The sequence below is a fragment of the Dipodomys ordii genome, unplaced genomic scaffold (genome assembly GCF_000151885.1).
Source record: "Dipodomys ordii isolate 6190 unplaced genomic scaffold, Dord_2.0 Scaffold5, whole genome shotgun sequence".
Classification (NCBI taxonomy): Eukaryota; Metazoa; Chordata; class Mammalia; order Rodentia; family Heteromyidae; genus Dipodomys; species Dipodomys ordii.
In genome coordinates, this window is record NW_012267221.1 from 34,024,462 (window position 1) to 34,050,149 (window position 25,688).

At 37.4% G+C, this 25,688-nt stretch overlaps 1 protein-coding gene across 1 annotated transcript in view; it reads left to right on the forward strand.

Annotated features, from left to right (window-relative positions):
• Window positions 1-25,688, forward strand: part of Itgav (integrin, alpha V) — an 86,755-nt gene that overhangs the window by 54,291 nt on the left and 6,776 nt on the right. Inside the window, exons 14-26 of the mRNA XM_013028956.1 lie at window positions 809-854; window positions 2,689-2,796; window positions 4,545-4,603; window positions 6,268-6,422; window positions 11,093-11,230; window positions 12,298-12,365; window positions 13,451-13,598; window positions 14,096-14,188; window positions 15,785-15,864; window positions 16,210-16,290; window positions 17,620-17,725; window positions 19,490-19,648; window positions 20,884-20,997. Of these exons, the coding sequence (XP_012884410.1) occupies window positions 809-854; window positions 2,689-2,796; window positions 4,545-4,603; window positions 6,268-6,422; window positions 11,093-11,230; window positions 12,298-12,365; window positions 13,451-13,598; window positions 14,096-14,188; window positions 15,785-15,864; window positions 16,210-16,290; window positions 17,620-17,725; window positions 19,490-19,648; window positions 20,884-20,997 (1,355 nt within the window). The remainder of the gene's footprint in view (window positions 1-808; window positions 855-2,688; window positions 2,797-4,544; window positions 4,604-6,267; window positions 6,423-11,092; window positions 11,231-12,297; window positions 12,366-13,450; window positions 13,599-14,095; window positions 14,189-15,784; window positions 15,865-16,209; window positions 16,291-17,619; window positions 17,726-19,489; window positions 19,649-20,883; window positions 20,998-25,688) is intronic.

Below are 25,688 nucleotides of genomic sequence, written 5' to 3' on the forward strand. Positions count from 1 at the left end.
ATGTATTTTTGTCTCTTTTTCGATTGAGATGTGGTTGTTCTCCTTTATTCATACATTTTTTTTTATAAACCTTGCTTAATACCTTAAATACTAGAGGTGTTGGCTTCTGAATTTTTCAACATTTCCCAGTTTGTCACATTTGCATCTTAACTATGGAGAAGTTTTAAATTTTTCATGGGATTCAATTCACCTGTCCTGTTTTCTCTTATACTTTTTTTTACTTAGAAAGGGCTTCCTCACATTCAGCTTGTATCTGTATGATGAAGCTCTGATTTCATTTTGTTTTCAAATCATGAGTTGTATCAGTTACATGTAAAAATGGATGCATTTTGTTCTTGCTGATTTGAATGCTCTGTTATCAGATTTAGCATGTCTGTGTATGTGTGTACATGTATATGTGTATACACATGCGTGTGTGCGTGCATGTGTGCTTTTTTGGAGTTTCCCTTTATTTTTGAAACAAAGCAAGAGGAAAAAAAGAAATTTAATAATAACTGTTAATCTGCACAGGCATCCACAAAACTAAACTTTGGAGTATTCATGTATAGGAAATGGGCCCTTCCCTGTTGTTGCAATTCCTACTAAATATTCATTGAAAGAATTCTTGTTTACTTTAAAGATCTAACTGATCTTGTAATGAGTGTTTGTACTGCTGAGCTTTCTTAAAAAACAGTTTTCAGATATTATTTATATCTTTATATGTGTTTTCTTTCAACTTTTACTTTGGGAATATGTTCAATTCTTTTTAATTGCATTAAGTATTTTATAAAGTGACATGCTAATAACATTTTTTTTACTTTCTCTCTAGATTTAATTGTTGGAGCTTTTGGTGTTGACCGAGCAGTCTTGTACAGGTAGGTTCCATATTCTGTAGTATAGAAATATTCAACATGAGGGCTGGGAAGGTGGCTCAGTGGTAGAGTGCTTGCCTTGCATGGATAAGGCCCTGGGTTCAATTCCTCAGTACTACATAAACAGAAAAAGCTGGAAATGGCTCTGTGGCTCAAGTGGTAGAGCGCTAGCCTTGAGCAAGAGCAGCTCAGGGATAGTGAGTGCCAGGCCCTGAGTTCAAGCCCCAGGACTGGCAAATAAAAAGAAAAAGAAATATTCAACATGAAAATATTTGAAAGCTTAAGAGCCAGTGTTTAAATTTGTTTCAGTTCTTGAAGCAATGTTACAGTGTGCTTGTTCTTTCTATGAAATATTTGCAGCAGGGAAAGAATACGTATATAAGGAGGTATTAAATAGAAAACTGTACTTCATTTTCTTTTTTTCTTTTTTTGCCAGTCCTGGGGCTTGAACTCAGGGCTCTGTCCCTGAGCTTCTTTTGCTCAAGGCTAGCACTCTACCACTTGAGCAACAGTGCCACTTCCAGCTCTTTCTGTTTATGTGGTACTGAGGAATCCAACCTAGGGCTTCGTGTAGAACACTTGCTTACTATGCACAAGGCCCTAGCCTTGACCTCTAGCCCTTCAAAAATAAAAATCTAAAGTGTACAAATTGTGTGGTATGTATTTTTCTGAAAGAGGAAGGCTATTTACTTGGTGTTTGTACCCAAGTACTCTGGGATCACAAGTACTCTGAGTACTGAATGAATATTTTTATTAGAGTAATATGTGTAAGTTTGCATATTTATTTCCCAGCTGTGTATATATTCCCAGTTGTTGTCTGTATTTAATCAATTCCTTATGCCTTATGATAGCAGCTGGCATCTCGAGAATATTAAGATGCTTATACTGTGGGCTGAGTTTATCCATGTTAGGAATACCAACATTGGTGCACTGTGTAGGAGTTTGTGATGGCTCAATTTAATGACAGCTACAGGAGAACAATGTGTACTCATGGATTTCAAGGCTTTCTCATTTTGAGACAACTTTATTGACTGGAGCTTATTGTTTTTATGCAAGATTTGAACTTGTGCATATACATGTTAGAAAAATATATTGACAGATTGAATATCTTTTATCTGAAATGCTGGTAACCAGAAGTGTTACAGCTTTTGGAGTTTATTGGATTTTTGAGTATTTGCATGGATTTCACCAGTTGCTCTAAATGAAGCAATAATGCATGTATTTCCTCTTATCTGTTACTAGTATATTAGTATGTGCTATGATAAATATTCTGTGTGTGTGTGTGAGAGAGAGAGAGAGGGAAAGAGCGAGAGCGAGAGATCTACAGGCATTCTTTTTTTTTTTGAGCCATAGCTCCCACTTGCGGCTTTTTCTGTGTATGTGGCGCTGAGGAATCAAACCCAGGGCCTCATGCATATGAGGCAAGCAATCTACCACTGAACTACCTTTCCAACCCTATAGACGTTCTTTCTACATTATCGGATGTTTTTCCTTTCCTGCTACAGTTGTATCTTGGCTATCTCTTAGAGATCAGCAAGGCAGGACTTGAAGCACTCATGCCCCTTAAGGTCCTGTACTGCATTAGTTGTACTCACACAACTATTGGAAATTCTGCTTCAATGGACTGGATTCGGATAGGCTGATCTGTTGTCCCACTTTGCCGAGAACGGAATGGCAGGGCATTCAGTATTAAAATTAGGACAGATTAGCCCTCTGACATTAGATTGTTTCTGTTTGTTTTGCCACTAGACACAAAGTGAATGCTTAAAGGATCGATTTAATATTTTAAATAATGTTTTTCTTTTTGATCTTTTTTTCTTTTCTTTTTTTAATACAGGGCCAGACCAGTTATCACTGTAAATGCTGGTCTTGATGTGTACCCTAGCATTTTAAATCAAGACAATAAAACTTGCTCACTACCTGGGACGGCTCTTAAGGTTTCCTGGTAAGCTTTTTTTTTGTTGTATAATAATAGTTATGATCATTGTGAATGCTTTAGTCATTATAAGTATAATTAAAAATTAATGTGGCAAGCAGTTTTTAGGTATGTGTTCTATTTTCACACTATAGATTGGTAAATGGAAATAGTGCTCTAAAGAAGATGACATAGAAAGCATTATTTATAAAAGTAGCTTTTAAAGAACTATGTTTGGTCATGGTCCTTATGTTTGGTCATTAAAAAGAAGAAAAACTAACAAATCTTATAACTCAAGGCCCTAAACAAGCTCTTGAAACTATGATTGTGTGTGTAGGGGTGTGTGTGTGTGTGTGTGCACGCACGCGTGCATGTGTGTGAACGTGCGTGCGCACGCTCACGCACTGGTTCTGAGGCTTGAACTTAAGGCCTTTAACTCTTGCTTGGTATTTTTGCTCAAGACTGGTGCTCTACCACTTAAGCCATACCTCCACTTGTGGCTTTTTGCTGGCTAATTGTAGGGATAAGAATCTCATGTATTTTCAGCCCAAGCATGCTTCAAACTATGTTCCTCAGCCTCAGCTTCAGCTTCAAACCATGTTTTTCAGACTCCTAAGTAGTTAGGAATACAGGTACAAGCCACCAGTGCCTGGTAAAACTATAAAGTTTTTCAAAGTATATTTTTTTCAGACTTTATATCTGAGAATACCCAAAGTGCAGTATCCATGACCTGTTACAAAATTGTTTACCTCTAGGTACCAGTGGCTCACACCTGTAATCCTAGCTACTCAGGAGGCTGAGATCTGAAGATCCCGGATTAAAGTTAGCCCAGACAAAAAAGTCCACGAGACTCTTTATCTCCAGTTAACCATTCGAAAACTAGAAGTGGCACTGTGGCTCAAGTAGTAGAGAACTCACATTGAGCTAAAGAGCTCAAGGACAGCACCCAGGCCCAGAGTTAAAACTCAATGACCAACCGAAAAAAAGAACAGAAAAGAAAAGAAATGGTTTACCAAGTATGATGATGCGTATCTATAATCATAGTGACTGAGGAGGCCCAGGTCTAACAAGACTCTTAACAAGACCCTATCCACAAACCAAAAGACAAAAGAGCAAAAAGTCTGGAGGCATGGCTGAAGTGGTAGCATGCACAAAACCTTGGAATAAACAAATGTTTAGCTTAGTACTGAAAAAACAAAAATGTGGGAAGCAGTTTTATAAAATGAGACATTATTTTGAATCTTAACTGCCATTTCTCTCATTTAGATTTATTCATTGGTCTATAAACTTGAGAGGAAATTGTCTTTTTTTTCAGTAAGGCACCATGAGATCAAATATGCCAAAGAATGGCATGTACTAGTTTGTGTAGCTTCATATTTTAGGGATAATATTGAGACATGAGACGGACGAATGCTGTCCTGATATAAACTATGCACCATTAGCCTTCTACATTGCATTAGTAGGTTCTGTATTGCAAATTTAGGCAAGGGTGGATTGAATATGCAGAGACAGTTTTCATTATTGCCTAAACAATGTGTTAGAACAATAGCATTTACATTGCATGAGGTTTTATAACTTGTGTAAATTCAACATGACGTGATATGTTTTATAAAGGTCAGGAACATGCACTGGCTTCAGTGGAAATGTAGGGAAACTTCCTATAACCAATTCCCTCCCCCTAGATACATAGGACAACTGTATTAGAATTATGGCATTTGGGTACAATTCAAAACTATATCTAGATTATAAGATTGATTTACATACTTTTTTTCCTGCAGTTTTAATGTCAGGTTCTGTTTAAAGGCAGATGGCAAAGGATCACTTCCCAGGAGACTTAGTAAGTGTCTTATGAAAAACCATGATATTTGATTGACATTGTTTGTACAACACTGCATAGTTATTCAAATTGTTATCATTGTTCTTTTGTAATTTGAAATATGTTTAAAGGTATTTAAGATGGTAGTATAATTACCTGACTTTGCTTGGCAACTCTACAGCTGACTCAGATATAGTACATTTATTACTGGACATTGAGAGCAAAGTAGCAAGTGGAATGGTGAGTGTGCTGTCTTCAGCAGTTATGTACAGTAATGAACTCTGGGAGAAGTGAATATCTTGGTTCACACGTGGATGATCTGCTGAGATGAAATCCCTAGGGTCTTAGGAACGAAGGTGTTTTAGAAAAGATGAGAAGAAGAGAGGTCTGGTCCCTAAGCTTAGGGTACCCAGAAAATTCTACTCCTCTCCTGAAAATGATTGATGTTGTCCCACTTTGGTCAGTATGCTAGATATGACAGGTGCCAGTGAGCCATGACAAAGCAGAGAAGAAGACTGCACTGATGGAGGTGGGAGTGGTGTGAATGTCCATGTAAACTAGCAAGAACATTTTCTGTAGGCACCTGAGAAATGAGGGAGCCATGAGACACAGGGAGGGAGGACCAGTCCACACAGGAATGGCAGTTTCAGGAAGCTTGTGTCTGGAGTATGCTCACTGTGTTTGAGAAAACACATGGAGGGCAGTGTAGCTGAGAAGAACAGAACATGAGACAAACTATCACCTAACTTTAAAATAAAGGTCAGGGCGGTGGTGGGGGTTGGGGGGGCGGGGAGAGGATAGGAAGGGATGGGAAGGGGAAACAAAGGAGGAGGAGGCTACAATGCTTGATAAGAAATGTACTCATTACCTTGCCCATGTAATTGTAACCCCTCTGTACAGTATTTTCACAATAAAAATAAAAAAAATATATATATAAATAAATAAAAATAATATAAAGGTCAGATTTAAAGAAATTTGCAAAGGGACTCGTGGTTTTCGAGTTTTGCATTCTAAGGAACTTCTTAACGAATTGAATCCTAGCAACTGTGTTTTCCATCACTTGACTGCTCATTTATTTTTAGGGCATTTTTGACACATTAAGCTCTAGTTGGTCACTTGCCGTGTGAGGGACATATGTATCTGGCAATTTGATATGGTAGCTTCCTTGAAGCAGAACATTAAAATGCTACCAATTGTTCACTTATCTTAGTGTTTAATAGAATTATATGGGTTTATGCTAATGAATGCTTCTTAATAAGAACTGCTTGAGTCTTGCTATGTGGATTAATGGTAGAAGTCTGTGCTTGTTATTTTATTGGTGCAGGCTGTAGAACCCCCTCATGCATGCTAAGCAGATGCTCTCCTACTGAGAGCATCTAGTGGTGAAAATCTTAATTCTGCTATATTTCATTCCCTGGACTACTTGCAATGTAAATTAAGTGAGAATTTTCATCTGGTACTTGCTTTCACCACCATCATTGTTTGGGATTGTGTATGACGTTACTTTGTAGATAAATGGATAAAATATTGTGACGTATTTTTGGAAGTAATAGGTTATAGTGTCACAGCATGTACTGTCACCTCTGTTTACAAAAACAGTGATATTTACGTTTCTATGAAAGCTCTGTCTAGGCAGATAGCATCCATAAAGAATATGTTGGTTATAAGTCATTTGATTTGTATAGACTTCCAGGTGGAGCTTCTTTTGGATAAACTGAAGCAAAAGGGAGCAATTCGACGAGCACTGTTTCTCCATAACAGGTCCCCGAGTCACTCCAAGAACATGACTATCCCGCGGGGGGGCCTTGCACAGTGTGAGGAGCTCGTAGCATATCTACGGGTAAGGGCGCTCTCTGAGCCATATCTTTTCTATTTTTCACTTACCACTTCCATCTAAATGGGTTTTCACTTTCTATGAATTGGTATCCAACTGTAATGAAACACATAGAAAATTATACTTGGGCTAGGTAGTGTGTGGTTTTGATTGTCACATTTGGCAGTGGAAGTACTAGCGAGACTCAACTCCTGGGCAGCCTGGATGTTTTGAATGGCATTTCCGCTGAATTCTGGGATAATTCTGAATAACCAGTAATATTACTGAAGGGATTGTGATACATGTATTTGTTAACTATTTCTGACCTCTGATGATAGTGAAAAAATCTCCAGGATTAAAAAATTAAGCAATTGACAAAACAAAACACCCCAAAACCCAACCCTAGTGGCAAAGGTTGAATAGTGAGCCTAGCTTGCTGGAAGGGGGTAGAGCCTGGGGTGACGGGGACTGATAATTGCAGAAACCAGCACAGCAATCAGACTCATCTGAGCCTGTGACCTTGTGACCCGTGACGCTCCTTGAGACTCCTGCATGAAGCCTAGAACTTTGAATGATGCTAGAATATTCTTAAGACAGAGCTATACCTTGACTCCAGCAAGATCAAATGCCTAGCATCCTGGAGAACATTCCAGGTTGGGCTTTTGTTCCCTGTGTGCTGAGATTAAGCAACATGAATTCATTAAAAGAGTTAAAAAAAAAAAAAGTATCAAACCAGGATAGCCACTAGAAGAAACGAAATTTTAGTCTAGAAGGATGTAAAATCTTGGACTTAATATTTGTAGAATAGAAACTTATATAAAATGTTCAAAAACAAGGCTGAAAATTATTTTTTAAAAAAGAAGAAAAAAGCATCAATAAAGATTCAGAAGACACAACATAATTGAGCAGCTAGATTTAACAGACCTCTATAGAACTCAGCACTAAAAATTAGAGAATAGAAAAATTGACCATGCATAGACCACAAAGAAAGCTTAAGGTATTTCAGAAAGGGATCTCATAGAAAGCATGTTACCTGGCCAGGATATGGTGCACTCACTCCTGAAACCCTGTTATTCTTGTGACAGAGGCAGGAGGATTGCAAGCTCTGGGTCAGCGTAGGTGAAGTTAGGAAAAAAAACAAATGAGCCAGTCGCTGGTGGCTCACGCCTGTAATCCTAGCTACTCAGGAGGCTGAGATTTGAGGATTGCAGTTCAAAGCCAGCCCGGGCAGGAAAGTCCATGAGACTCTTATCTCCAATTAACTACCAGAAAACTGGAAGTAGTGCTGTGGCTCAAGTGGTAGAGCGCTAGCCTTGAGCTGAAGAACTCAAGAACAGCACCCAGGCACAGAATTCAAGCTGCACAACCGACACAAAAAGAAAGAAAAAAAAAAGAAATGCAAAAATGAATGCGAATGAAAAGAAAAAAAGAGGGACTGAGAGAGTTAGAGTAGAATAAAATCATGGAGTAATTGTTTCCCATCACTGTAACAAATAATACAGATAATCAACATACAAAGAGAAAAATTTATCATAGCTTTAGAAGTTTTCATCCAAGATTGGTTGTCCCTGTTCCTTTTGGGCCTGCAATAAGGTATAGAGACACAGATACCAGGAAAGCAACGAAAGAGGAAAGGGCCAGGCTTCCACAATTGCATGTCCCAAATGATAAAACCTTCTACTAGTTCCCACAACGGGGACCAAGCCTTTATTACTTGGTTGATATTAAATAGCCAAACTTTTGTTTTTCAGAAATTAGAAACAAAAAGATAGGCTGGGAATTTTTTCTTTTGGCTAGGAAATCATAGGAATAGGATTTTTAAATGACCTTCTTGTCAAAAAGAGGTAGAGGCCGGGCGCCAGTGGCTCACGCCTATAATCCTAGCTACTCAGGAAGCTGAGATCTGAGGATTGTGGTTCGAAGCCAGCCTGGGCAGGAAAGTCCGTGAAACTCTTACCTCCAGTAAACCACTCAGAAAAACTAGAAGTGGTGCTGCAGCTCAAACGATAGAGCACTGGCCTTGAGCTGAAGAGCTGAGGGACAGTGCCCAAGCCCCAGAGTTCAAGACCCACGACTGACAAAAAAAAAAAAAGTGGAAATTTATTTAAAACTGAATTATGAAAATCCTACATAACACTGTGTGGCTGTTACACAAGCAGAATATAACAGTGAATGTATACCATGAATGGTATTTAATTTCATTGACTGATAAAGGAAAATGAAGAAAACACAAAAACTCCCACAAAATTTAAAATTGAGAAAGGAAATAACCACAGATAAAGGAGGGAGTAAAATAATAAGATGCTAAGAATAACCATGTGCCAGTAGTCAGGAAAGCTTGGATAACAAGAATATTCCTAGACAGACATAGTACAACTGCCATAAAAGTGGAAAACTGGCACAATTCTATAAGCATTTCATTAAGATTCAGTTAAAAATCTTTATTCAAATTCAGTTTGCAGTGGGTCAGACCTTAATTCCAGCTACTCAGGTGAAGCCAGCCAGGACTAAACGTGACCAGGTCCTATTTCAACAGATAAATCAGACTTGATGGTATATGTCACAAAAAGGAGGATAGAACTCTGAGGTTGGCCCTGAAAGGGAAAAAATAATTCATGTGACCCTGTCACAAAAATAATGAAAGCAAGAAATAAATAGGCTGAGGAGGTAAGTATCAAGTGGTAGAGTACTGTCTAGCAAGTGCAATGCTCTGAGTTCAAACGGCAGTAGCTCTCTGCCAAGTCTTTATTCAAAGTAAGCACAGGGTCAGATGGTTTTATTTGCAATACATTCAAGAATAAGCCGTTTCTAAGCCAGGCATGGATATATAGGCCTGTACTCCCAGATACTTAAGAAAGTTGAGACAGAAGGCTAGCCCAGGCATAGTTAGCAAGTTAGCAACATCTCAAAACAAAACATAGCTCAAGTGGTAGAGTGCTTGTCTACTAAGCACAGAGCCCTTGGTTCAATTCCCAAAATTGTTTCCCCTTCACAAAAAAGGGCACTACGTAATTCTGATAATAAATTCTTCAAGAGATTAGAAAAAAAGCTAAAAAATGATCTTAATTCATTCTAGGAGTAAGTGTAATGAATACTTCACCTGGTGAAGGACAGAATAAGAAAATGGGATTTCACTCCAGTTTTACACAGAGATGTTTTTCAAGTTACTTAGCCAGTATAAAGAAACTAAACTCTAGTAATTTATAGGAAAAGATAAATAGACCAAGTTGGATTAGGGTGTGTTAAGATAAAAAATTTGGAAGTGGAACATGACTCTTTTTACAGAAGAATGAGTGGGCATTTTGTAATAGGAAAGAATACCCCCAAATAAGTCTAATAACTTGTCAGGAGAAGCAACCAATTGTGTTATACAGATAGCACACATATCACTGAATAGCCAAAGTTAATCTTCTCTGTATGCAAGAGCACAGATGAGTCTTAACAAGATTTTGAACAGAAAGCAAATCTCAAATCACTCCATTGGATCCCATTTGAAATAGAGGGAAAAAAGGAGAGCAAACTAGAAGATAGTGTTGTGTCATGATATACGCAAGGTAAAAGCTTGCTGAATAGCCCCATCTTACAACATGGCAGCCAGAAGATGAGTAACTTTATCGTTGTCGAGATTTATTGGTATTGGCAGAATTCTAGTTATTATACTTGGTGTGTTTGGAGGGCTTCTTTCATTTTACTGACACAAAATAACAAGTCCACTTTAAAGAAAGTAAGAAGGTAGTCTTCATCCGTGTGGTCTGAACCAAATATAACTAGCCATTATCTGGGATCCAGACCTCTTCCCGGCTTGAACCCCTGAAGGACATGGTACAGCATGGAAGAGATCACCTGAGCTTCTCCAGTCACAGAACCAAAGACAGCACCTGAGTCATCAAATAGGCAGGCTCTGGGAAAGTGGGCCATCTCTTCAATGGGATTCAGATATGGTCTTTAACATGGCTGCTGGGGTTGGAATTCAGGGCCCCCTCCTATTAGGCAGATGCTTTACCACTTGACCCATACCCCCAGTCCTTTCTTGCTATAGTTATTTTTCTGGAGAGAGTCTCATCTTTTTGCTTGGGTTCAGCCTCGCATCTCATTCCTTCTATGCATGCTTTCCATATAGTGGGGATTACAGGAATATACCACTATAACTGGTAGGAAAAATCTTTTATGATTCAGATCTTTAACGCATTTGTTGCTTTGGGTTGATGGAAGCTAGAGATCTGTCAGGTGTTGCATCCATCACAAAGGTTTTATGTAGTAGTCATAAAAATGTTAAGTCAGATACAGAGATCAGTAGTAAATAATATTGAAAAGATAAAGATAGTTAAAGACAACCTATATTGTGCAATATTCCATTTTCCATCTCTCTCCAGTCATGGTGATCTAGTTCAGTCAGTGCCAAATAATCTGCACACTCATCAATATTCACATGATTCTTGAAGAGAGTGAACCTACTTTACACTTTTGTGTGAAGCAAATATTGCATCATGAAACAAAAACTGCTTATAAGTTTCTCCTGGATAACTCTGAGCTTTTCAGATATACTGTTCTTACTATAATTACCCGAGTTTTTCAGAGTTTAGTAGAACTGAAAATTCAAGGGATGAATAAGCTGGTTTTGTGATAAGTACTTCTGAATTTGTCTAAAGGGTTTAAGTTGATTTGTCATTTTAAATTTGCAGTGTTTCTATTTCTAGGATGAATCTGAATTTAGAGACAAGCTCACTCCTATTACGATCTTCATGGAGTACCGGTTGGATTATAGAACAGCTGCGGATGCAACAGGTTTACAGCCCATTCTCAACCAGTTCACTCCCGCCAATGTTAGCCGACAGGTACTTCGCTTTCTGCTTATTCCTAGTTTTGCTCTTCCATCTTTTCCTAAGATGTTGCAGCTCAGGTTTTTAAAGAGCAGAAGGATTTGCTTTTCATCACATTGATAGATGTTTAATTGAAGAAACATGAGAGAAAATACTCTTAAATTTCCAGATCAGAGATCATTAATTCAGACTAACTAGTCTTATCAAGACAAAGACAAGGTCACATTTCATATTTGGAAAATTGTAAATAACTCCAGGAGATGAATTATTTCAAAGTGCTAATTATTTAACTTTTTAGTAATTTGCTAAACATCTTTGGGGCCTAATAGCTTTAGGTACATTTTAATTGTTTTTTAAAAGCATATATATATATATATATATATTCATGTATGTATGTAATACATTGATAATTCTTTTCATAATGCAGCATAAAATTCCATGCACGTTTATAACTTTAGAAAATTATATGTAAAGAACCTGTATTCAAATATTTTATTTGTTTATCTATTTTTTATCTTAAATTTTATATTCCTTCTTTTACCTCTTACTTAAGCTCTACGTCCTCCCTCTATTTGTTTGGCTTTTTTGTTTGTTAGATTTTTTTTTTTTTTTCTGAGACGGAGTCTCATTCCCTAGTCTGCCTAACCTTGAGCTTACAATTTTTCTCCCTCAGCCTTCCAAATCATACAGCTTAGCTAGCAACAGACTTGAACCCTCATTTCTTGACTCTTGCTTTCTCTTGTACACCAGACCTCACTCTAAAATGTTAACAGCTAATTTATTGTAAAGCAAAATGAATTCAAGTAACTATATTATATCCTATGAATTATGTTTTTCTTTTTCATTCTTGACTAGCTATATTAACCTATGTATAAATCAGTATGATCTCATTTGCCTTGAGGGTGTAATCTGCATCTCTATCTGTCTATTCACCTATCTACTTATCTATCTATATATCCATCTACAAAGAATGAGAATGTGTGTTTATATATCTACATGCATAGATATCTCCACATATTTCTATGTGCTGTATATGCAAACTATATTGATATTTATTCCTGTAAATAAACTTTTTTTTCTAGGCTCATATTCTACTTGATTGTGGTGAAGACAATATCTGCAAACCTAAACTAGAAGTCTCTGTAGATAGGTAAGTTTTACTCCAAGCAGTAAATATTACCCTCAAGAAGTTTAAACAGAAGAGTAGAGCTGGGAAGGTGGCTCAGTGGTAGAGTGCATGCCTTGCATGCCAGAGGCCCTGGGTTCGATTCCTCAGCACCACATAAGCAAAAAGAAAAAAGCCAGAAGTTGCGCTGTGGCTCAAGTGGTAGAGCACTAGCCTTGAGCTGAAGAGCTGAGGGACAGCACCCAGGCCCAGAGTTCAGGCCCCATGACCGGACCCAAAAAATAAAAAAAATAAACAGAAGAGTATTTATCCAGTATTTTACTGAGAATGTTATACTAGAGGTAATTAACAATTTGTTGTTGTTGTTGTTGGTTGCGGGGCTTGAACTCTGGGCCTGGGCACTGTCCTTCAGCTCAAGCCTAGCATTCTACCACTTGAGCCACAGCGCCATTTCCGGTTTTCTGAGTGGCTTATTGGAGATAAGAGTCTCTTGGACTTTTCCTGCTCAGGCTGGCTTTGAACCATGATTCTCAGATCTCAGCCTCCTGAGTAGCTAGGATTACAGGTGTGAGCCATCAGCACCGACTAATTAATAATTTTATATAATCATAAAACTATTAATCTTGAGCTTAAAAAACATCTACTGTGTTTTTACTAGTTGTCTAGCCTGACAAGTAGTACAACTGTTCATCTCCAGATAGAATCATGAAATAGTATCACATCATCTGAAGACACTCATCATTATAGAAAGGCTTTTAACTCAAGGGATATCTTTACATTAGAAAGATTATTTTGTGAAAATCATCACAAAGAAGGAATTCATCTTTTAGAGAAAGATCAGGGAAGTAAAAAGTCCACACAAAGATACAAAATTTCTTCAGCACTAAATATGAAAAATGGAAAAATATGAGTGATATTAGTATTCACTTTTACTGAAGAAGAATTAGATTTGAACGTGTGCTATTTTCTGTTTTCTGCGGTGGGATGATAAAACCTTAAAATCGTTTGAGTTGAACGTGTCAGTGCTGTGTATTTATCTCGCCACTTTGAAGAGTCATGCGCTCCCCATGTAGTCTTTTTTCACAGTCTAGATTTATATTAACTTGCAGTGATCAAAAGAAGGTCTACATTGGGGACGACAACCCTCTGACATTGATTGTGAAGGCTCAGAATCAAGGAGAAGGGGCCTATGAAGCTGAGCTCATCGTTTCGATCCCACCGCAGGCTGACTTCATAGGGGTTGTCCGAAACAGTGAAGTAAGCCAACATGCCTCTTTAGAAATCAAATGCCCTGACAGGCCTTTATTAACATTAATGAGCTAGTCCCCTGTTTAGTGAAGCAAAAACCTAGCTATTCTACTTAAGGCTAAATTGCTAGATAGTCGAGTGCCTAGCTTACATAATTTCCTTTAAGCCTAATACTTTGCATAATGTATTGGCATGCCATTTTTAGAAGTGCCTATGGAGGAGATTGGATAGATTAAAGTACCTAAGCCTGTCCATCAAATTAGAAGCATTGTAGTTACATATCTAAATCCTCTGGATAATCTTTCAAAAACACTGTGACATTTATATTTGGTCACCACAAATCTGGTTTCTCTCTTTCTCCATGTTTGCTCAGGTAGATTTATTTGCTTTTTAAAAAGGGGAACTTTAAATATGTAACTATATATTGTATAGGGATTTTATAGTCTTAGGGTTTCTGTTCTTCTGGCTTAATCTCTCTTTGTATCCTGTTTCTTTGTCCATTGAAGGCCTTAGCAAGGCTTTCCTGTGCCTTTAAGACAGAAAACCAAACCCGCCAGGTGGTATGTGACCTCGGAAACCCAATGAAGGCTGGAACTCAAGTAAGACATTTTGAATTGAATCACTTTTTCCCCTACAAATATAATGCCATATTTTTCTTGGTCTTGTTTGTAGTAATAAAAAATGCCTATACATATTAAAATGCTGTCATCAAACTGATTTTAATTTAGTTTAATGATGAACATTGTTCTGTTTCCTTTTAACTAAGATACTACATGATGGTGATGCTTTATTATCGTTATGTAATAAGCTGCACCACACGGTAATCTATTTGATAAGTAGATGAGATCATGGTTTAAATTAAGACTTGAAATTCTGATTTTCGTATTTTGAAGTAGCTAACACTTGCATTGGTCTTCAGAAGCCAATCTGCTAGATCCCAGAACCGTCATTCTTAGATGAAATCAAGCTAGCTCATTAACTTGAATCCTTGTATAATCAGCCCACACAGAAGATCAAAGAGAAACTTGGCTGGATCAGGGGCAGGGTTACCTGGAGATTGAAAAGAAGCACTGCATGGATGTCTTCCCAGATCCTCTAAAAAGGAACCAGAAATATACCTTGTATCATCCTAGGATCAAAGAAAACATGACAATATATGTTATGTTGCTTTTATAACAAGAGTTATTAATGATACATTGGTACTAATCATATGAAGATCTGTGTCATTGGGAGCCCAAATGTTCCACTGTCTTTTGACGTATTTTTCAATAAAGGTCATTATTTGTAGGTGTGTGGTACCTTAGGAAAGAGAGCTTGAACACATATCCTGAGTTCCAGTTTTTCATGTTTTCAGTCAATCAGAACAGAACATGATTTCTGGTTCTCATTCTCCTTGTCTCCAGTTTTTCAGTGCATAACTCCTTCAGTGTAGGGAATTTCTGGCTACTCTAAGGGACCAGCCCCAGGCTTTGGAAAGGGGTGAATGTGGAAGAGAGGATCAGTCTGCAAGAGGTGTTATTTTTATATGTCATTTGTGTATTTCCCCAAGAATCCTGCTGTCTTGTACCTGGTGGCTCAGATTTCTCTATAAAATAATCTGTGAAGGGCTGGGAAGTTGGCTCAATGGTAGAGCACTTGCCTTGCATGCATAAGGCCCTGGGTTGGATTCCTCAGCACCACATAAGCAAAAAGCAAAAAACCGGAAGTGGCACTGTGGCTCAAGTGATAGAGCACTAGCCTTGAGCTGAAGAGCTGAGGGACAGCGCTCAGGCCCAGAGTTCAGACCCCACGACCGGACCCAAAAAAAAAAAAAATCTGTGAACTTTCTAGCTGCAGGGGTTAGAAGTCCGGTACTTTCTGATGTCTATAGCTTGCTATTATCAAATTATTGTGCAAAATTACTTTACTTGCCTTGGATCACCAAATATTTAATTTTGTAGTTTTAAAATGATCTTTAATATCATAAGAAGGTATAAGTAATAGTTTTTGTTAAATGGATTCCACCATGGATTGACCCAAGTATCTTGAATAAAAGTAAATAAAGGGAAAGTCAGATTTAAAAACTTTAGTTCACTTTTATTGGAAGCTCACAAAAACAGTATTTTAGAATGCTTTTGTATTTGGTCATTGGATTTGAAACTTCTAATTTCAGATAAGACATTGGTTAACATTCTGTTCTTTATCCCTTCTTGCAGCTCTTTGCTGGTCTTCGATTCAGTGTGCATCAGCAGTCCGAGATGGATACATCTGTGATGTTTGATTTACAAATCCAAAGGTATCTCAGTAGATTTGCTTAAATACTTTAAATACTATGGAGTTCCATAGGTTAGTATGTTCATACATGATTGTAGAATTTTTAAATCTATGTTATTTGAATTATTATAATATCAGTTATGAATTTGTAAAGAAACTTAAAAAATTAAAAAGTTAAACTTGATTAACTTCTTGGAATTAAATGCTAAGAAAAAAAATAATTGTTTTGGCTTTTAAGTGTTTCATTCTGTTGCTGTTTTGTTCATTTTTACTTCCGTGAGGTTTTATCTCCGGAAGACTTTTGATGATGATTGTGCTCCATTCAGTCCTAAAAATGTGTGTGTGTGTGTTTTTTTTTTCTTTTCAGCTCGAATCTTTTTGACAAAGTCAGCCCTCTTGTGTCTTACAAAGTTGACCTTGCTGTTTTGGCTGCTGTTGAGATTAGAGGGTCAGTATAATTTTTAAGTTGAAAATCTCCTTGTCACCATTGCTTCGGAAAAGTAACTCTAGGCCCTGGCTTGTTTGGGCAAAAGACACTGTGTTTAATGGTGGTTCATTAGGCAATAAATACTGTAGAAATAAGGCCATAGGTGTATTCCAAGCTCCAAATATTTATTTGCTAGTCTTATGGGAAGAAAATATGGTAACAGTAATCTCAAAATATGTTTATTTGACCTTCTTACACAAATTACCAGTTTACCTGTGGCCTGTAGATTTAAGTGTAGTGATTTTATGTATATGTGATTTCACTAGCTTTATGGCTTTTTATTTGCATGTAGGAGTCATGAAAGGGTGATTTCATTTTGATATTTCCATACGTGTAGACAGTGTACCCCATGAGCCTCACCCCATCTATCCCTCTCCCTTATCTCACTCCACATTCTTAAAACAACTTCAGTTTGTGTCATTTTTCTATTTTTATACATGTATATAAACTACTCTGATCATATTCACCTCACCCTCCCTGCTCCTTCTGATACCCACTCCCCCAACAGAGCCTGTTTTACTTTCGTATCTAGTAGATTTATCTTTTAAGAATTAAAAAATTCCATTTTTATGTATTTATTTAGGAAATACTGGCGAATGAACTCAGAAACTCATACTTGCCAGGCAAGCACTCTAACAACTGAGACATTCCTTAGCTTTTCTTGCTTTAGTTATTTTTAGATAAGGTGTCAGGCTTTACCCAGGCTTTTCTGGACCACTATCGTCCCAGCTGCCTCCTGAGAGGCTGATATATAGGATAGTACCCTACTCAGCTTGTTAATATAGGATCTTATTTTGTATTTAGTCTTGCCTTGAACCACAAACCTCCATCTCAGTCTCCTAAGTAGATAGTAGTGTATTTGTGAGCCATTACACCAGGCCTAAAGTTATTATTTTTATTTGTGTGTGTATGTGTGTGTGTGTGTGTGTGCGCGCGCGTGTGCGTGCATGCGCATGAGTGCACATCCACTGGTATTAGGCTTGAACTCAGGGCCTGAATGTTATCTCTTAGCTTTTGCCACTCAAGTCTAATTCTCTAGAACTTGAGATACACTTCTATTTCTTTTTCTTTTTTTAAGGAGGAAGGGGGTGCTGGTTAATTGAAGATTAACTCAGGTTGCCTTTGAACCTTGAACCTCAGGTCTCAGCCTTCTGAGTACCTAGGATTTACAAGAATCAGCCACCAAGCCCAGTTCCCAAGATTTTTTTTATAGATATGATTTTATCCATTTTAATATAGGGTATTTTTGAAAATGACATTCATGATAGTTTTTCTTTGATTATTGTTTAGGGTCTCAAGTCCTGATCACATCTTTCTTCCAATTCCAAATTGGGAGTACAAGGAGAACCCTGAGACTGAAGAAGATGTTGGGCCTGTTGTTCAGCATATCTATGAGGTCTGTACCTAATGGATTTAATGAAAACCTAGTGAAACAATCAACAAGGCAGCAGCTAATGTAGAAAACAGGCTACCGTTTGGTGTAAACTTTGAATAGCTAAGCACATAACAGATTTCTTCAAAACAGTTTGTATTTGTAAATTTATTTTTATTGGGCAAATAGTTTTAAAGTGTTTATAGAAAACAGTTGCTATAATTTGTCATGACCAATTAGTTCTAGGTGAATAAAAGAAACAGATCGTTGGCTGTGTTGTCAATGGCATTTGTATTTCGGACTAAAAATTTAAAAATACCTATCATAATCAAAATTTTATTTCTATAGGAAGAATTTTTTTTAGTGATTTATAAGTAACTTCAATAATCACCTTTTTTTTGAGGTACTGGTGATTGAACTCAGGGCCTCATGTTTGCAAAGCAGATGTTCTACCACCTGAGCATCTTTTTGTTTTACCACCTCTAACACCTTTTGGCATTGGTTATTTTTGAGGTATGTCTTGTTTTATGCCCATGTCAGCTTAGGCTTCAGTATTCTTGTGTTTCCCCATCTCTGGAGATGACAGGCATATGCCACTGTCTCCAGCTACTGGGCTTTCTCTATAGCAAGGGGAATAGGTGCCAGTTATTAGATAAGAAACTTATGCCTGGACTTACCTTGAACCATGCTCTCCTGACCTCCACCTCCCACACAGAGCTAGGATTGTAGAGCTGAGTCACAATGCCCAATATTTTTTTAAAATTTATTATTGTCAAGGTGATGTACAGAGGGGTTACAGTTACATATATAAGCTAGTGAGTACATTTCTTGTTGAACGTGTTACCTTCTTCCTCATTTTTTTCCACTTTCCTTCCCCCTCATTGCCCCCAAGTTGTACAGTTCATTCCCAACATATTGTCTTGTGAGTATCGCTGTTGCATCGGTTCTCTTTGTCTTTTGTTGCACCGTTTTGTTGTTCTCCTTCTTTTCCCAAATTCAGATAAATATATATATAATACCCAGGGTACCAAAATAAAATCCAGTGATAATTGGGGATAAACCATAGGAAAAAGAAAAAAGAAACAAACACGAAGGAAAAAGGAAATCACATTGTACATTAAAAACAACAACAAAGAAAAACTCCATGTCTTAGAGTTCATAGCATCATCTTATTGGTTATATATATGTAGCTATTGAGCTGTTCTGCTCATCTGTTAGGACTATCCTAGACATATACTAATTATTATCTATGAAGGAAACCATAGGACCTATGTTTCTTTGGGTCTAGCATACTTCACTTAATATGATTTTTTTCCAAGTCTTTTCATTTCTCCAACATTTTTTTTTGTCAGTCATGGGACTTGAACTTGGAGCCTGGGCACTGTCCCTGAGCTCTTTTGCTCAAGGCTAATGTTCTACCACTTTAAGCCACAATGCCACTTCCAGTTTTCTGGAGGTTAATTGGAGATAAGAATCTCAAGGACTTTCTTGCATAAGCTGGCTTTGAACTGAGATTCTTAGATCTCAGCCTCCTAAGTAGCTAGGATTATAGGCACCTGACCAACAATGCCTGACTTTAACTCTTGTTATATTTTCATCCTGATGTTCAAGAGACACATTTCAGTTTGGTTCGTTTTTATACAATGACTACATTTTAATCATTATATAATTTTGAATCTATCAAATTAATTATTGGAGTCCTGTTTTTATATGACTTAAGTTTATAAATGGGAAGGATTATAGAGTAGATTTTTACCCAACTGATTTATGTGTTCTCTTCTTTATTAGCTGAGAAACAATGGTCCGAGTTCATTCAGCAAGGCCATGCTGAATCTCCAGTGGCCATACAAATACAATAATAACACTTTGTTGTATATCCTTCATTACGACATTGATGGGCCGATGAACTGTACTTCAGATATGGAGATCAACCCTTTGAGAATCAAGGTACTGCACTTACTGGCTGCTCTTCAATATGATGACCTTTTATTGCTTTCTTATTAAACTTAGCAATGAAATACCTGAAATGAAACAATTTAAATTCAGACTCTAAAAAAAATTCTAGTGTATAACCAGTAAACTCAGAATTAGATTTATATATTATGGGTAAGAATAAATTCTGTGAAGTCCTGAATATTTATGGAGTATTAATAAACTTGAGGAGATAATTTTTTCAATTTTTATTGTAAAGGTGATATACAGAGGGGTTATAGTTATGAAGTCAGGTAATGAGTATATTTCTTTTTGAGCAGTGTCACCTCCCTCCCTCATTTTTTCCCAATTTTTTTTCTCCCAACTCCCGGCCCTGCCCCCAGGTTCTATCCTTCATTTCTAACAGTGTCTAGTGAGTATCACTGCTGAATTAATTCGCCCTTTGTCCTACCATTTCTGTGCTTTCCCTTCCCCTCCCCAAATCAGAAAAATTTACATGTAAGACAAAGGGTACAGAAATCCAAAACAGCGAAAAAGGGATAAAACAGAAAAGAAGAAAAAAAAAAAGAACTGTAAACAGTACAATAAAAAAAAACCTCTTGTTTCTATTTCCTGGAGTTTATTTTGATAAGCATCATTTCATATGAGCATATGCACATAACTATTGAGACCTTGTCATCCTCTCCTAAGAATATCCTCCTTTGGAATCACTGTGTGAATGTTTAGAGTCTCAGGAGATATTTTAAGACTCAGTTTGTCTTTGATTGCATTGCATCTTGGTCTACCACATGTCTAATCATGTATTAAAGCTGTTATGCTGTTGAGATTGCTGTCTTCAGAATAATAAAAGCTATTTTGTAGAATTACATATACTTCTGAATAAAGACATCTGCATCCTAGAACATACATTTTCATAAGAAGCTATTGAAAAAGGTCTAAGTAAAGAAGACAAAATTAAAAATATACTCATAATTGATACTCATCATGGTTGTATTGTGGGATTTCAGGGTATTTCATGTGTTTACATCAGTTTTTCTTCTAGGAGTGCAATGGGAAAATTAGCTTTGGGAGAGCATATTCAGAACTTTAATCTTTGCTGTCTATTCTAGCCATTCACCAAACATCAAATGATAAATTTGTACATCATATAGTCATATAACATTTGCCAATCATATGTAAGAGTTTATGTCAACCTGTCAATGTAAAATTTTTTCTGTTACTGTTTGCCACCACTTTCCAATGTCATCCAGATCTCCTCTTTGCAAACACCTGAAAAGAATGACTCCATTGCTGGGCAAGGTGACCGGAACCATATCATCACTAAGCGGGATCTCGCCCTTAATGAAGGAGACATTCACACTTTGGTAAGTGCTATTTCAAGTGTGTGATGTATAGACATTTAAAAATATGTGATTACAAGACTGATGCCAAAGGACATTTCAAAAATAACAACAGCAGTGCTGAAAGAACATTGCGTATTTTTATACCACTAAGCCTTCTTTGTTTTCCTTTTTCCTAGTTGAATTAATATACCTTTTAAAGTTATCAATCATTATAAATAAAATATTTTAAGTTCAGATTTAGGTTCTTGACTGACCTTTTAAACAACCTCTTTCTTGATGTCACTGACCTCTGATACTTTCATGACATATTGCAGAAGGCTTAAAATATACAGAAGAATAATTAACATTGTGCTTAACTTTTGTTGAGTCAGATTTCACAGTGACTGTGTTTGAAAGGAGCCTGTCATTTAGCTTTTTGAAAATTAACATCTGTGTTTATGTTCAAAAGCAATCATGATTCTTTTCCATCACCAAATTCTGTGGTCCTTCTTAAACCTTACCCAATGTAATCGCTTGCTGACATTTGGGTCAGTTCATCATCACTGAGATGCCACATTTTCATTTCTCTGCCTTCTACTACTGGCTGCTTCTTAGTCTCTGTTTCCAAGTTTCTACCTCTGGTTATTCCTGGCATCAACTTCAGGTTTCTTTTATGCTTCAAATCAAGTTCATTCATTCTGTGCTATCCAATATTGTCCCTGCCAGCCACCTTGGATGTATTCAGCAGACACAGGAAGCTGGTGGAGCCCTATCAGGCAGGGAGTGTAGACATCACATAGTCATGATTACCATCATTTTAGAAAGTTCTCTTGGACATTCTGTACTCTATGCTATTGTTGAGTCTCATGGCTGTAAATCCAGGCCAGGTACATGTGACATGGTGTGTATTTTTGTTCTGACCCTTTGTACTAGACTCCAAACTCTAATGTGCAACTGCTTAGTAAAACTCCGTTTTCAATGACTAATAGAATATTCAAACTTAATTCTGAGAATATACTTAGTTTTCACAATTTTTCTCTTTCCATAATGATCTACATGTATTAACTCTCAACTCCATTCTCTTTCCTAAACCTGCATCTTCTATCTTTCGCCATCTCTGCCCCCTCCTCCTTTAGTCTTCATCCTACATTTCAGCAAACTTTTATCAAGACCTACTTTCAAAAGTGCCCAGACTGACCCTTCTCCCCAGCTCTAATGCTGTGACAAATTAATGCAGGTTAGCTCTCCTTTGTCAAATCCCTACTCAGTCTTTGAATTTCTGCCTTTGCTGGACATTACAGATTCTTTGACATACAGGCCAGGCCAGGTACCATTCATGTAATTTAAACAAATCCTAGCTCAAAAACTCCCAGCTCCACTGACACAATCTAGGCTCTTCTCATCTCTAAACTTACATCAGGTCTCCACAGTCATTCTACTTCTTCTAAATTCATGCCTTTTTTTTTAATTGTGTCATACATTAATTCTTTTTTTTTTTGCAAATTCTTTATTGTGATTAAGTGATTACATAATCCCCAAATTTCACAGTATTGTGGGATAGCGATGCTTTGTTAAAGTCAGAAACACATTCTGACTTTCATGGGGCAAATTGTCTATCATGGTCTATAACATTTGTGAGTTCTATGAGCTTTGTGATACAGTTATTTCTTCCACATCGAGTGATATGTACATTTCTTTCCTTTTGAATAGCGTCAACTGTTCCCTCTTTCCCACTTGTTCCCCCCCTCCCATTTTGCTGCCATTGAATTACTTAGTTCATTTTGATCACTCTCCAGTGCAGCTGATGGGTCCCACTGTTGTATGTTTTTCCCTGATTCCCTCTAGTTCTGTGTCTTTCTCCTGGTTTCCCTCAGGTGTGCACATATATACCACATATGTGATCAGCAGCATGAGGTTATTTAGTAGTGATTCGACCAGATGAGTAGAGGTCCTTTGTTTCTTAACTCTCAAGTCATATCACCTTACATTTTGGATTTAATATCCACTTATCAGGGAGACCATGTGCCGTTTGTCTCTTTGCTCTTGGCTTAACTCACTCAACATAATTTCTTCTAGTTCCATCCATTTCCCTGCAAATGCCATTATTTTGTCCTTTCTAATGGCTGCATTATATTCTATTGTGTATAGATACCACAATTTTTGGATCCATTCATCTGTGGTGGGACATCTGGGTTGTTTCCATATCCTGGCTATTGTGAACAGTGCTGCAATAAACATGGAGGTGCATGTGTCCTTGTATACTAATTCCTGTTGTTCAGGATAGATGCCTAGAAGTGGTCAATATTTAGCTTCCTGAGGACCCTCCAGACTGCTTTCCAAAGTAGTTGTGTAAGTGTACATTCCCACCAGCAGTGTAATAGGGGTCCTCTTTTTCCGCATCCCCTCCAGCATTTGTTGTTGGCTGACTAGGATGTGGGCCATTCTGACTGGGGTAAGGTGGTATCTCAGGGTTGTCTTTATTTGCATTTCCTTTACAACCAGGGATGGTGAACATTTCCTCATATGTTTCTTTGCCATTTTTATCTCTTCTTCTGAGAAGTTTCTCTTTAGTTCCCTTGCCCACTTAGTAATTGGTTTGTTGGGGTTGGGAGGGATTAGCTTCTTGAGTTCCCTGTATATACAGGATGTTAACCCCTTGTCTGATATATTGCTGGTAAATATTTTTTCCCAATTAGTTGGTTGTCTTTCTAGCTTGGTTGCTATGACTTTAGCTGTGCAGAAGCTTTCTTTTAAGGTATCCCATTTGTCGAGTCTCTCTCCAGTTTGTTGTGACCCTGGGACTCTGTTCAGGAAGTTCCTGCCTGTGCCTATGAGTTCAAATGTCACTCCTACTCTGTCCTGCAATAGTTTCAGAGATTCAGGTTTGATGTTAAGGTGTTTAATCCATTTTGAGTTGATGGTAGTGCATGGTGACAGACTAGGGTCCACTTTTAGTTTTATGCATGTAGCTGCCCAGTTTTCCAAGCACCAGTAGTTGAAGAGGCTGAGCTTCTTCCACTGTATGTCTTTGGCTCCTTTGCAAATATCAGCTGACTGTAGGTCTGTGGTTTTAGTTCTGGATCTTCTATTCTATTCCATTGGTCTTTGGGTCTGTTTTTGTGCCACTACCAAGCTGTCTTTGTTATTATGACTCTATAGTAGAGTTTGAAGTCTGGCAGCGAGATCCCTCCCATGTTGTCTTTTTTGCCTAGAATTGTTTTGGCTACTCTAGGTCTTTTGTTGTTCTATATGAATTTTTGGACTGTTTTCTGTATTTCAGAAATGTACATCATTGGGATTTTGCTAGGAATTGCATTGAATTTGTATATTAATTTTGGCAGTATGACCATTTTCACTATATTAAGTCTGCCTATCCAAGAGCATGGAAGGTCTTTCTATTTCCTGATGTCCTCTGTAATTTCTTTCGTTAAGTTTTTATAGTTTTCATTAAATAGTTCCTTTACATCTTTGGTTATGTTAATTCCTAAATACTTTATTTGGGGGGGGGGTTATTGTGAATGAGGTTGCGTTCTTTATTTCCCTTTCTGCTTGTACATTGTTGGTGTACAGGAAGAAGATTGATTTTTTGTATATAAATTTTAATTTTATTGCCAAGGTGATATACATAGGGGTTACAGTTGTGAGTACATTCCTTTTTTTCTTTTTTTGTTTTTTATTGTGAAAATACTGTACAGAGGGGTTACAATTAGTTATATGAGCAAGGTAATGAGTACATTTCTTATCAAGCATTGTTGCCTTCTCCTTTGTTTTTCCCCTACCATCCTTTCCCTCCCACTTCCACAACTACACTCCTCCCCCCTCCTCCTGCACCTCCCCCCCAAATTGTGAAGTTTATTGTTCAACAGTGGCCTAAATTGTGAAGTTTGTTGTTCAACAGTGTCTTGTACATCTCATTGTTACAATGGGTCAACTTGTATCACTATTTATGGAACCAACCCAGATGTCTCTCAGTAGATGAATGGATTAAGAAAATGTACACTCACACACACACACACACACACACACACACACACACACAATGGAATTCTTTGCCTCCATCAGAAAGAATGGCATCACCCCATTTGTTAGGAAATGGAAAGACTTGGAAAAAATTATATTAAGTAAAGTAAGCCAGGCCCAAAGAAACATAGGTCCTATGGTTTCCCCTATTTGCAATAACTAGTATATGTCTGGGACAAGCAGAAAGGGTCAAAAACTATGTACATATGACCAGATAAATGATGTTAAGTGAAATGAACCCCAAGACAGGGGCACAAGTGGTTTATTTTCTTTCTTGCTAATGTTTTGAACGTATTTATAAGGTACCATGCGATTTCTTTGTTGCTTAGTATGTTCCTCTCTCATGGTATAACCCTTGTTTTCACTGTATTTGATGTCAATATAATTTGGGGAGGGAAAGGAAAAAACAAAATGTTTGAAATAGCAACTGAGTTTTGTATCCTGCTACTTTGCCGAAGTAGTTTATAAGTTCTAAGAGTTTGGGGATGGAGTTTTGGAGATCATGAAGGTATAGTATCATGTCATCTGCAAAAAGGGATAGTTTAAATTCTTCCTTCCCTATGTGAATCCCTTTAATGTCTTTTTCTTGCCTTATTGCTCTAGCTAAGGGTTCCAGGACTGTATTGAAGAGGAGTGGAGACAGTGGGCATCCTTGCCTTGTTCCTGATTTTAGGAGAAATGGTTGTAGTTTTCCCCCATTAAGTATAATATTG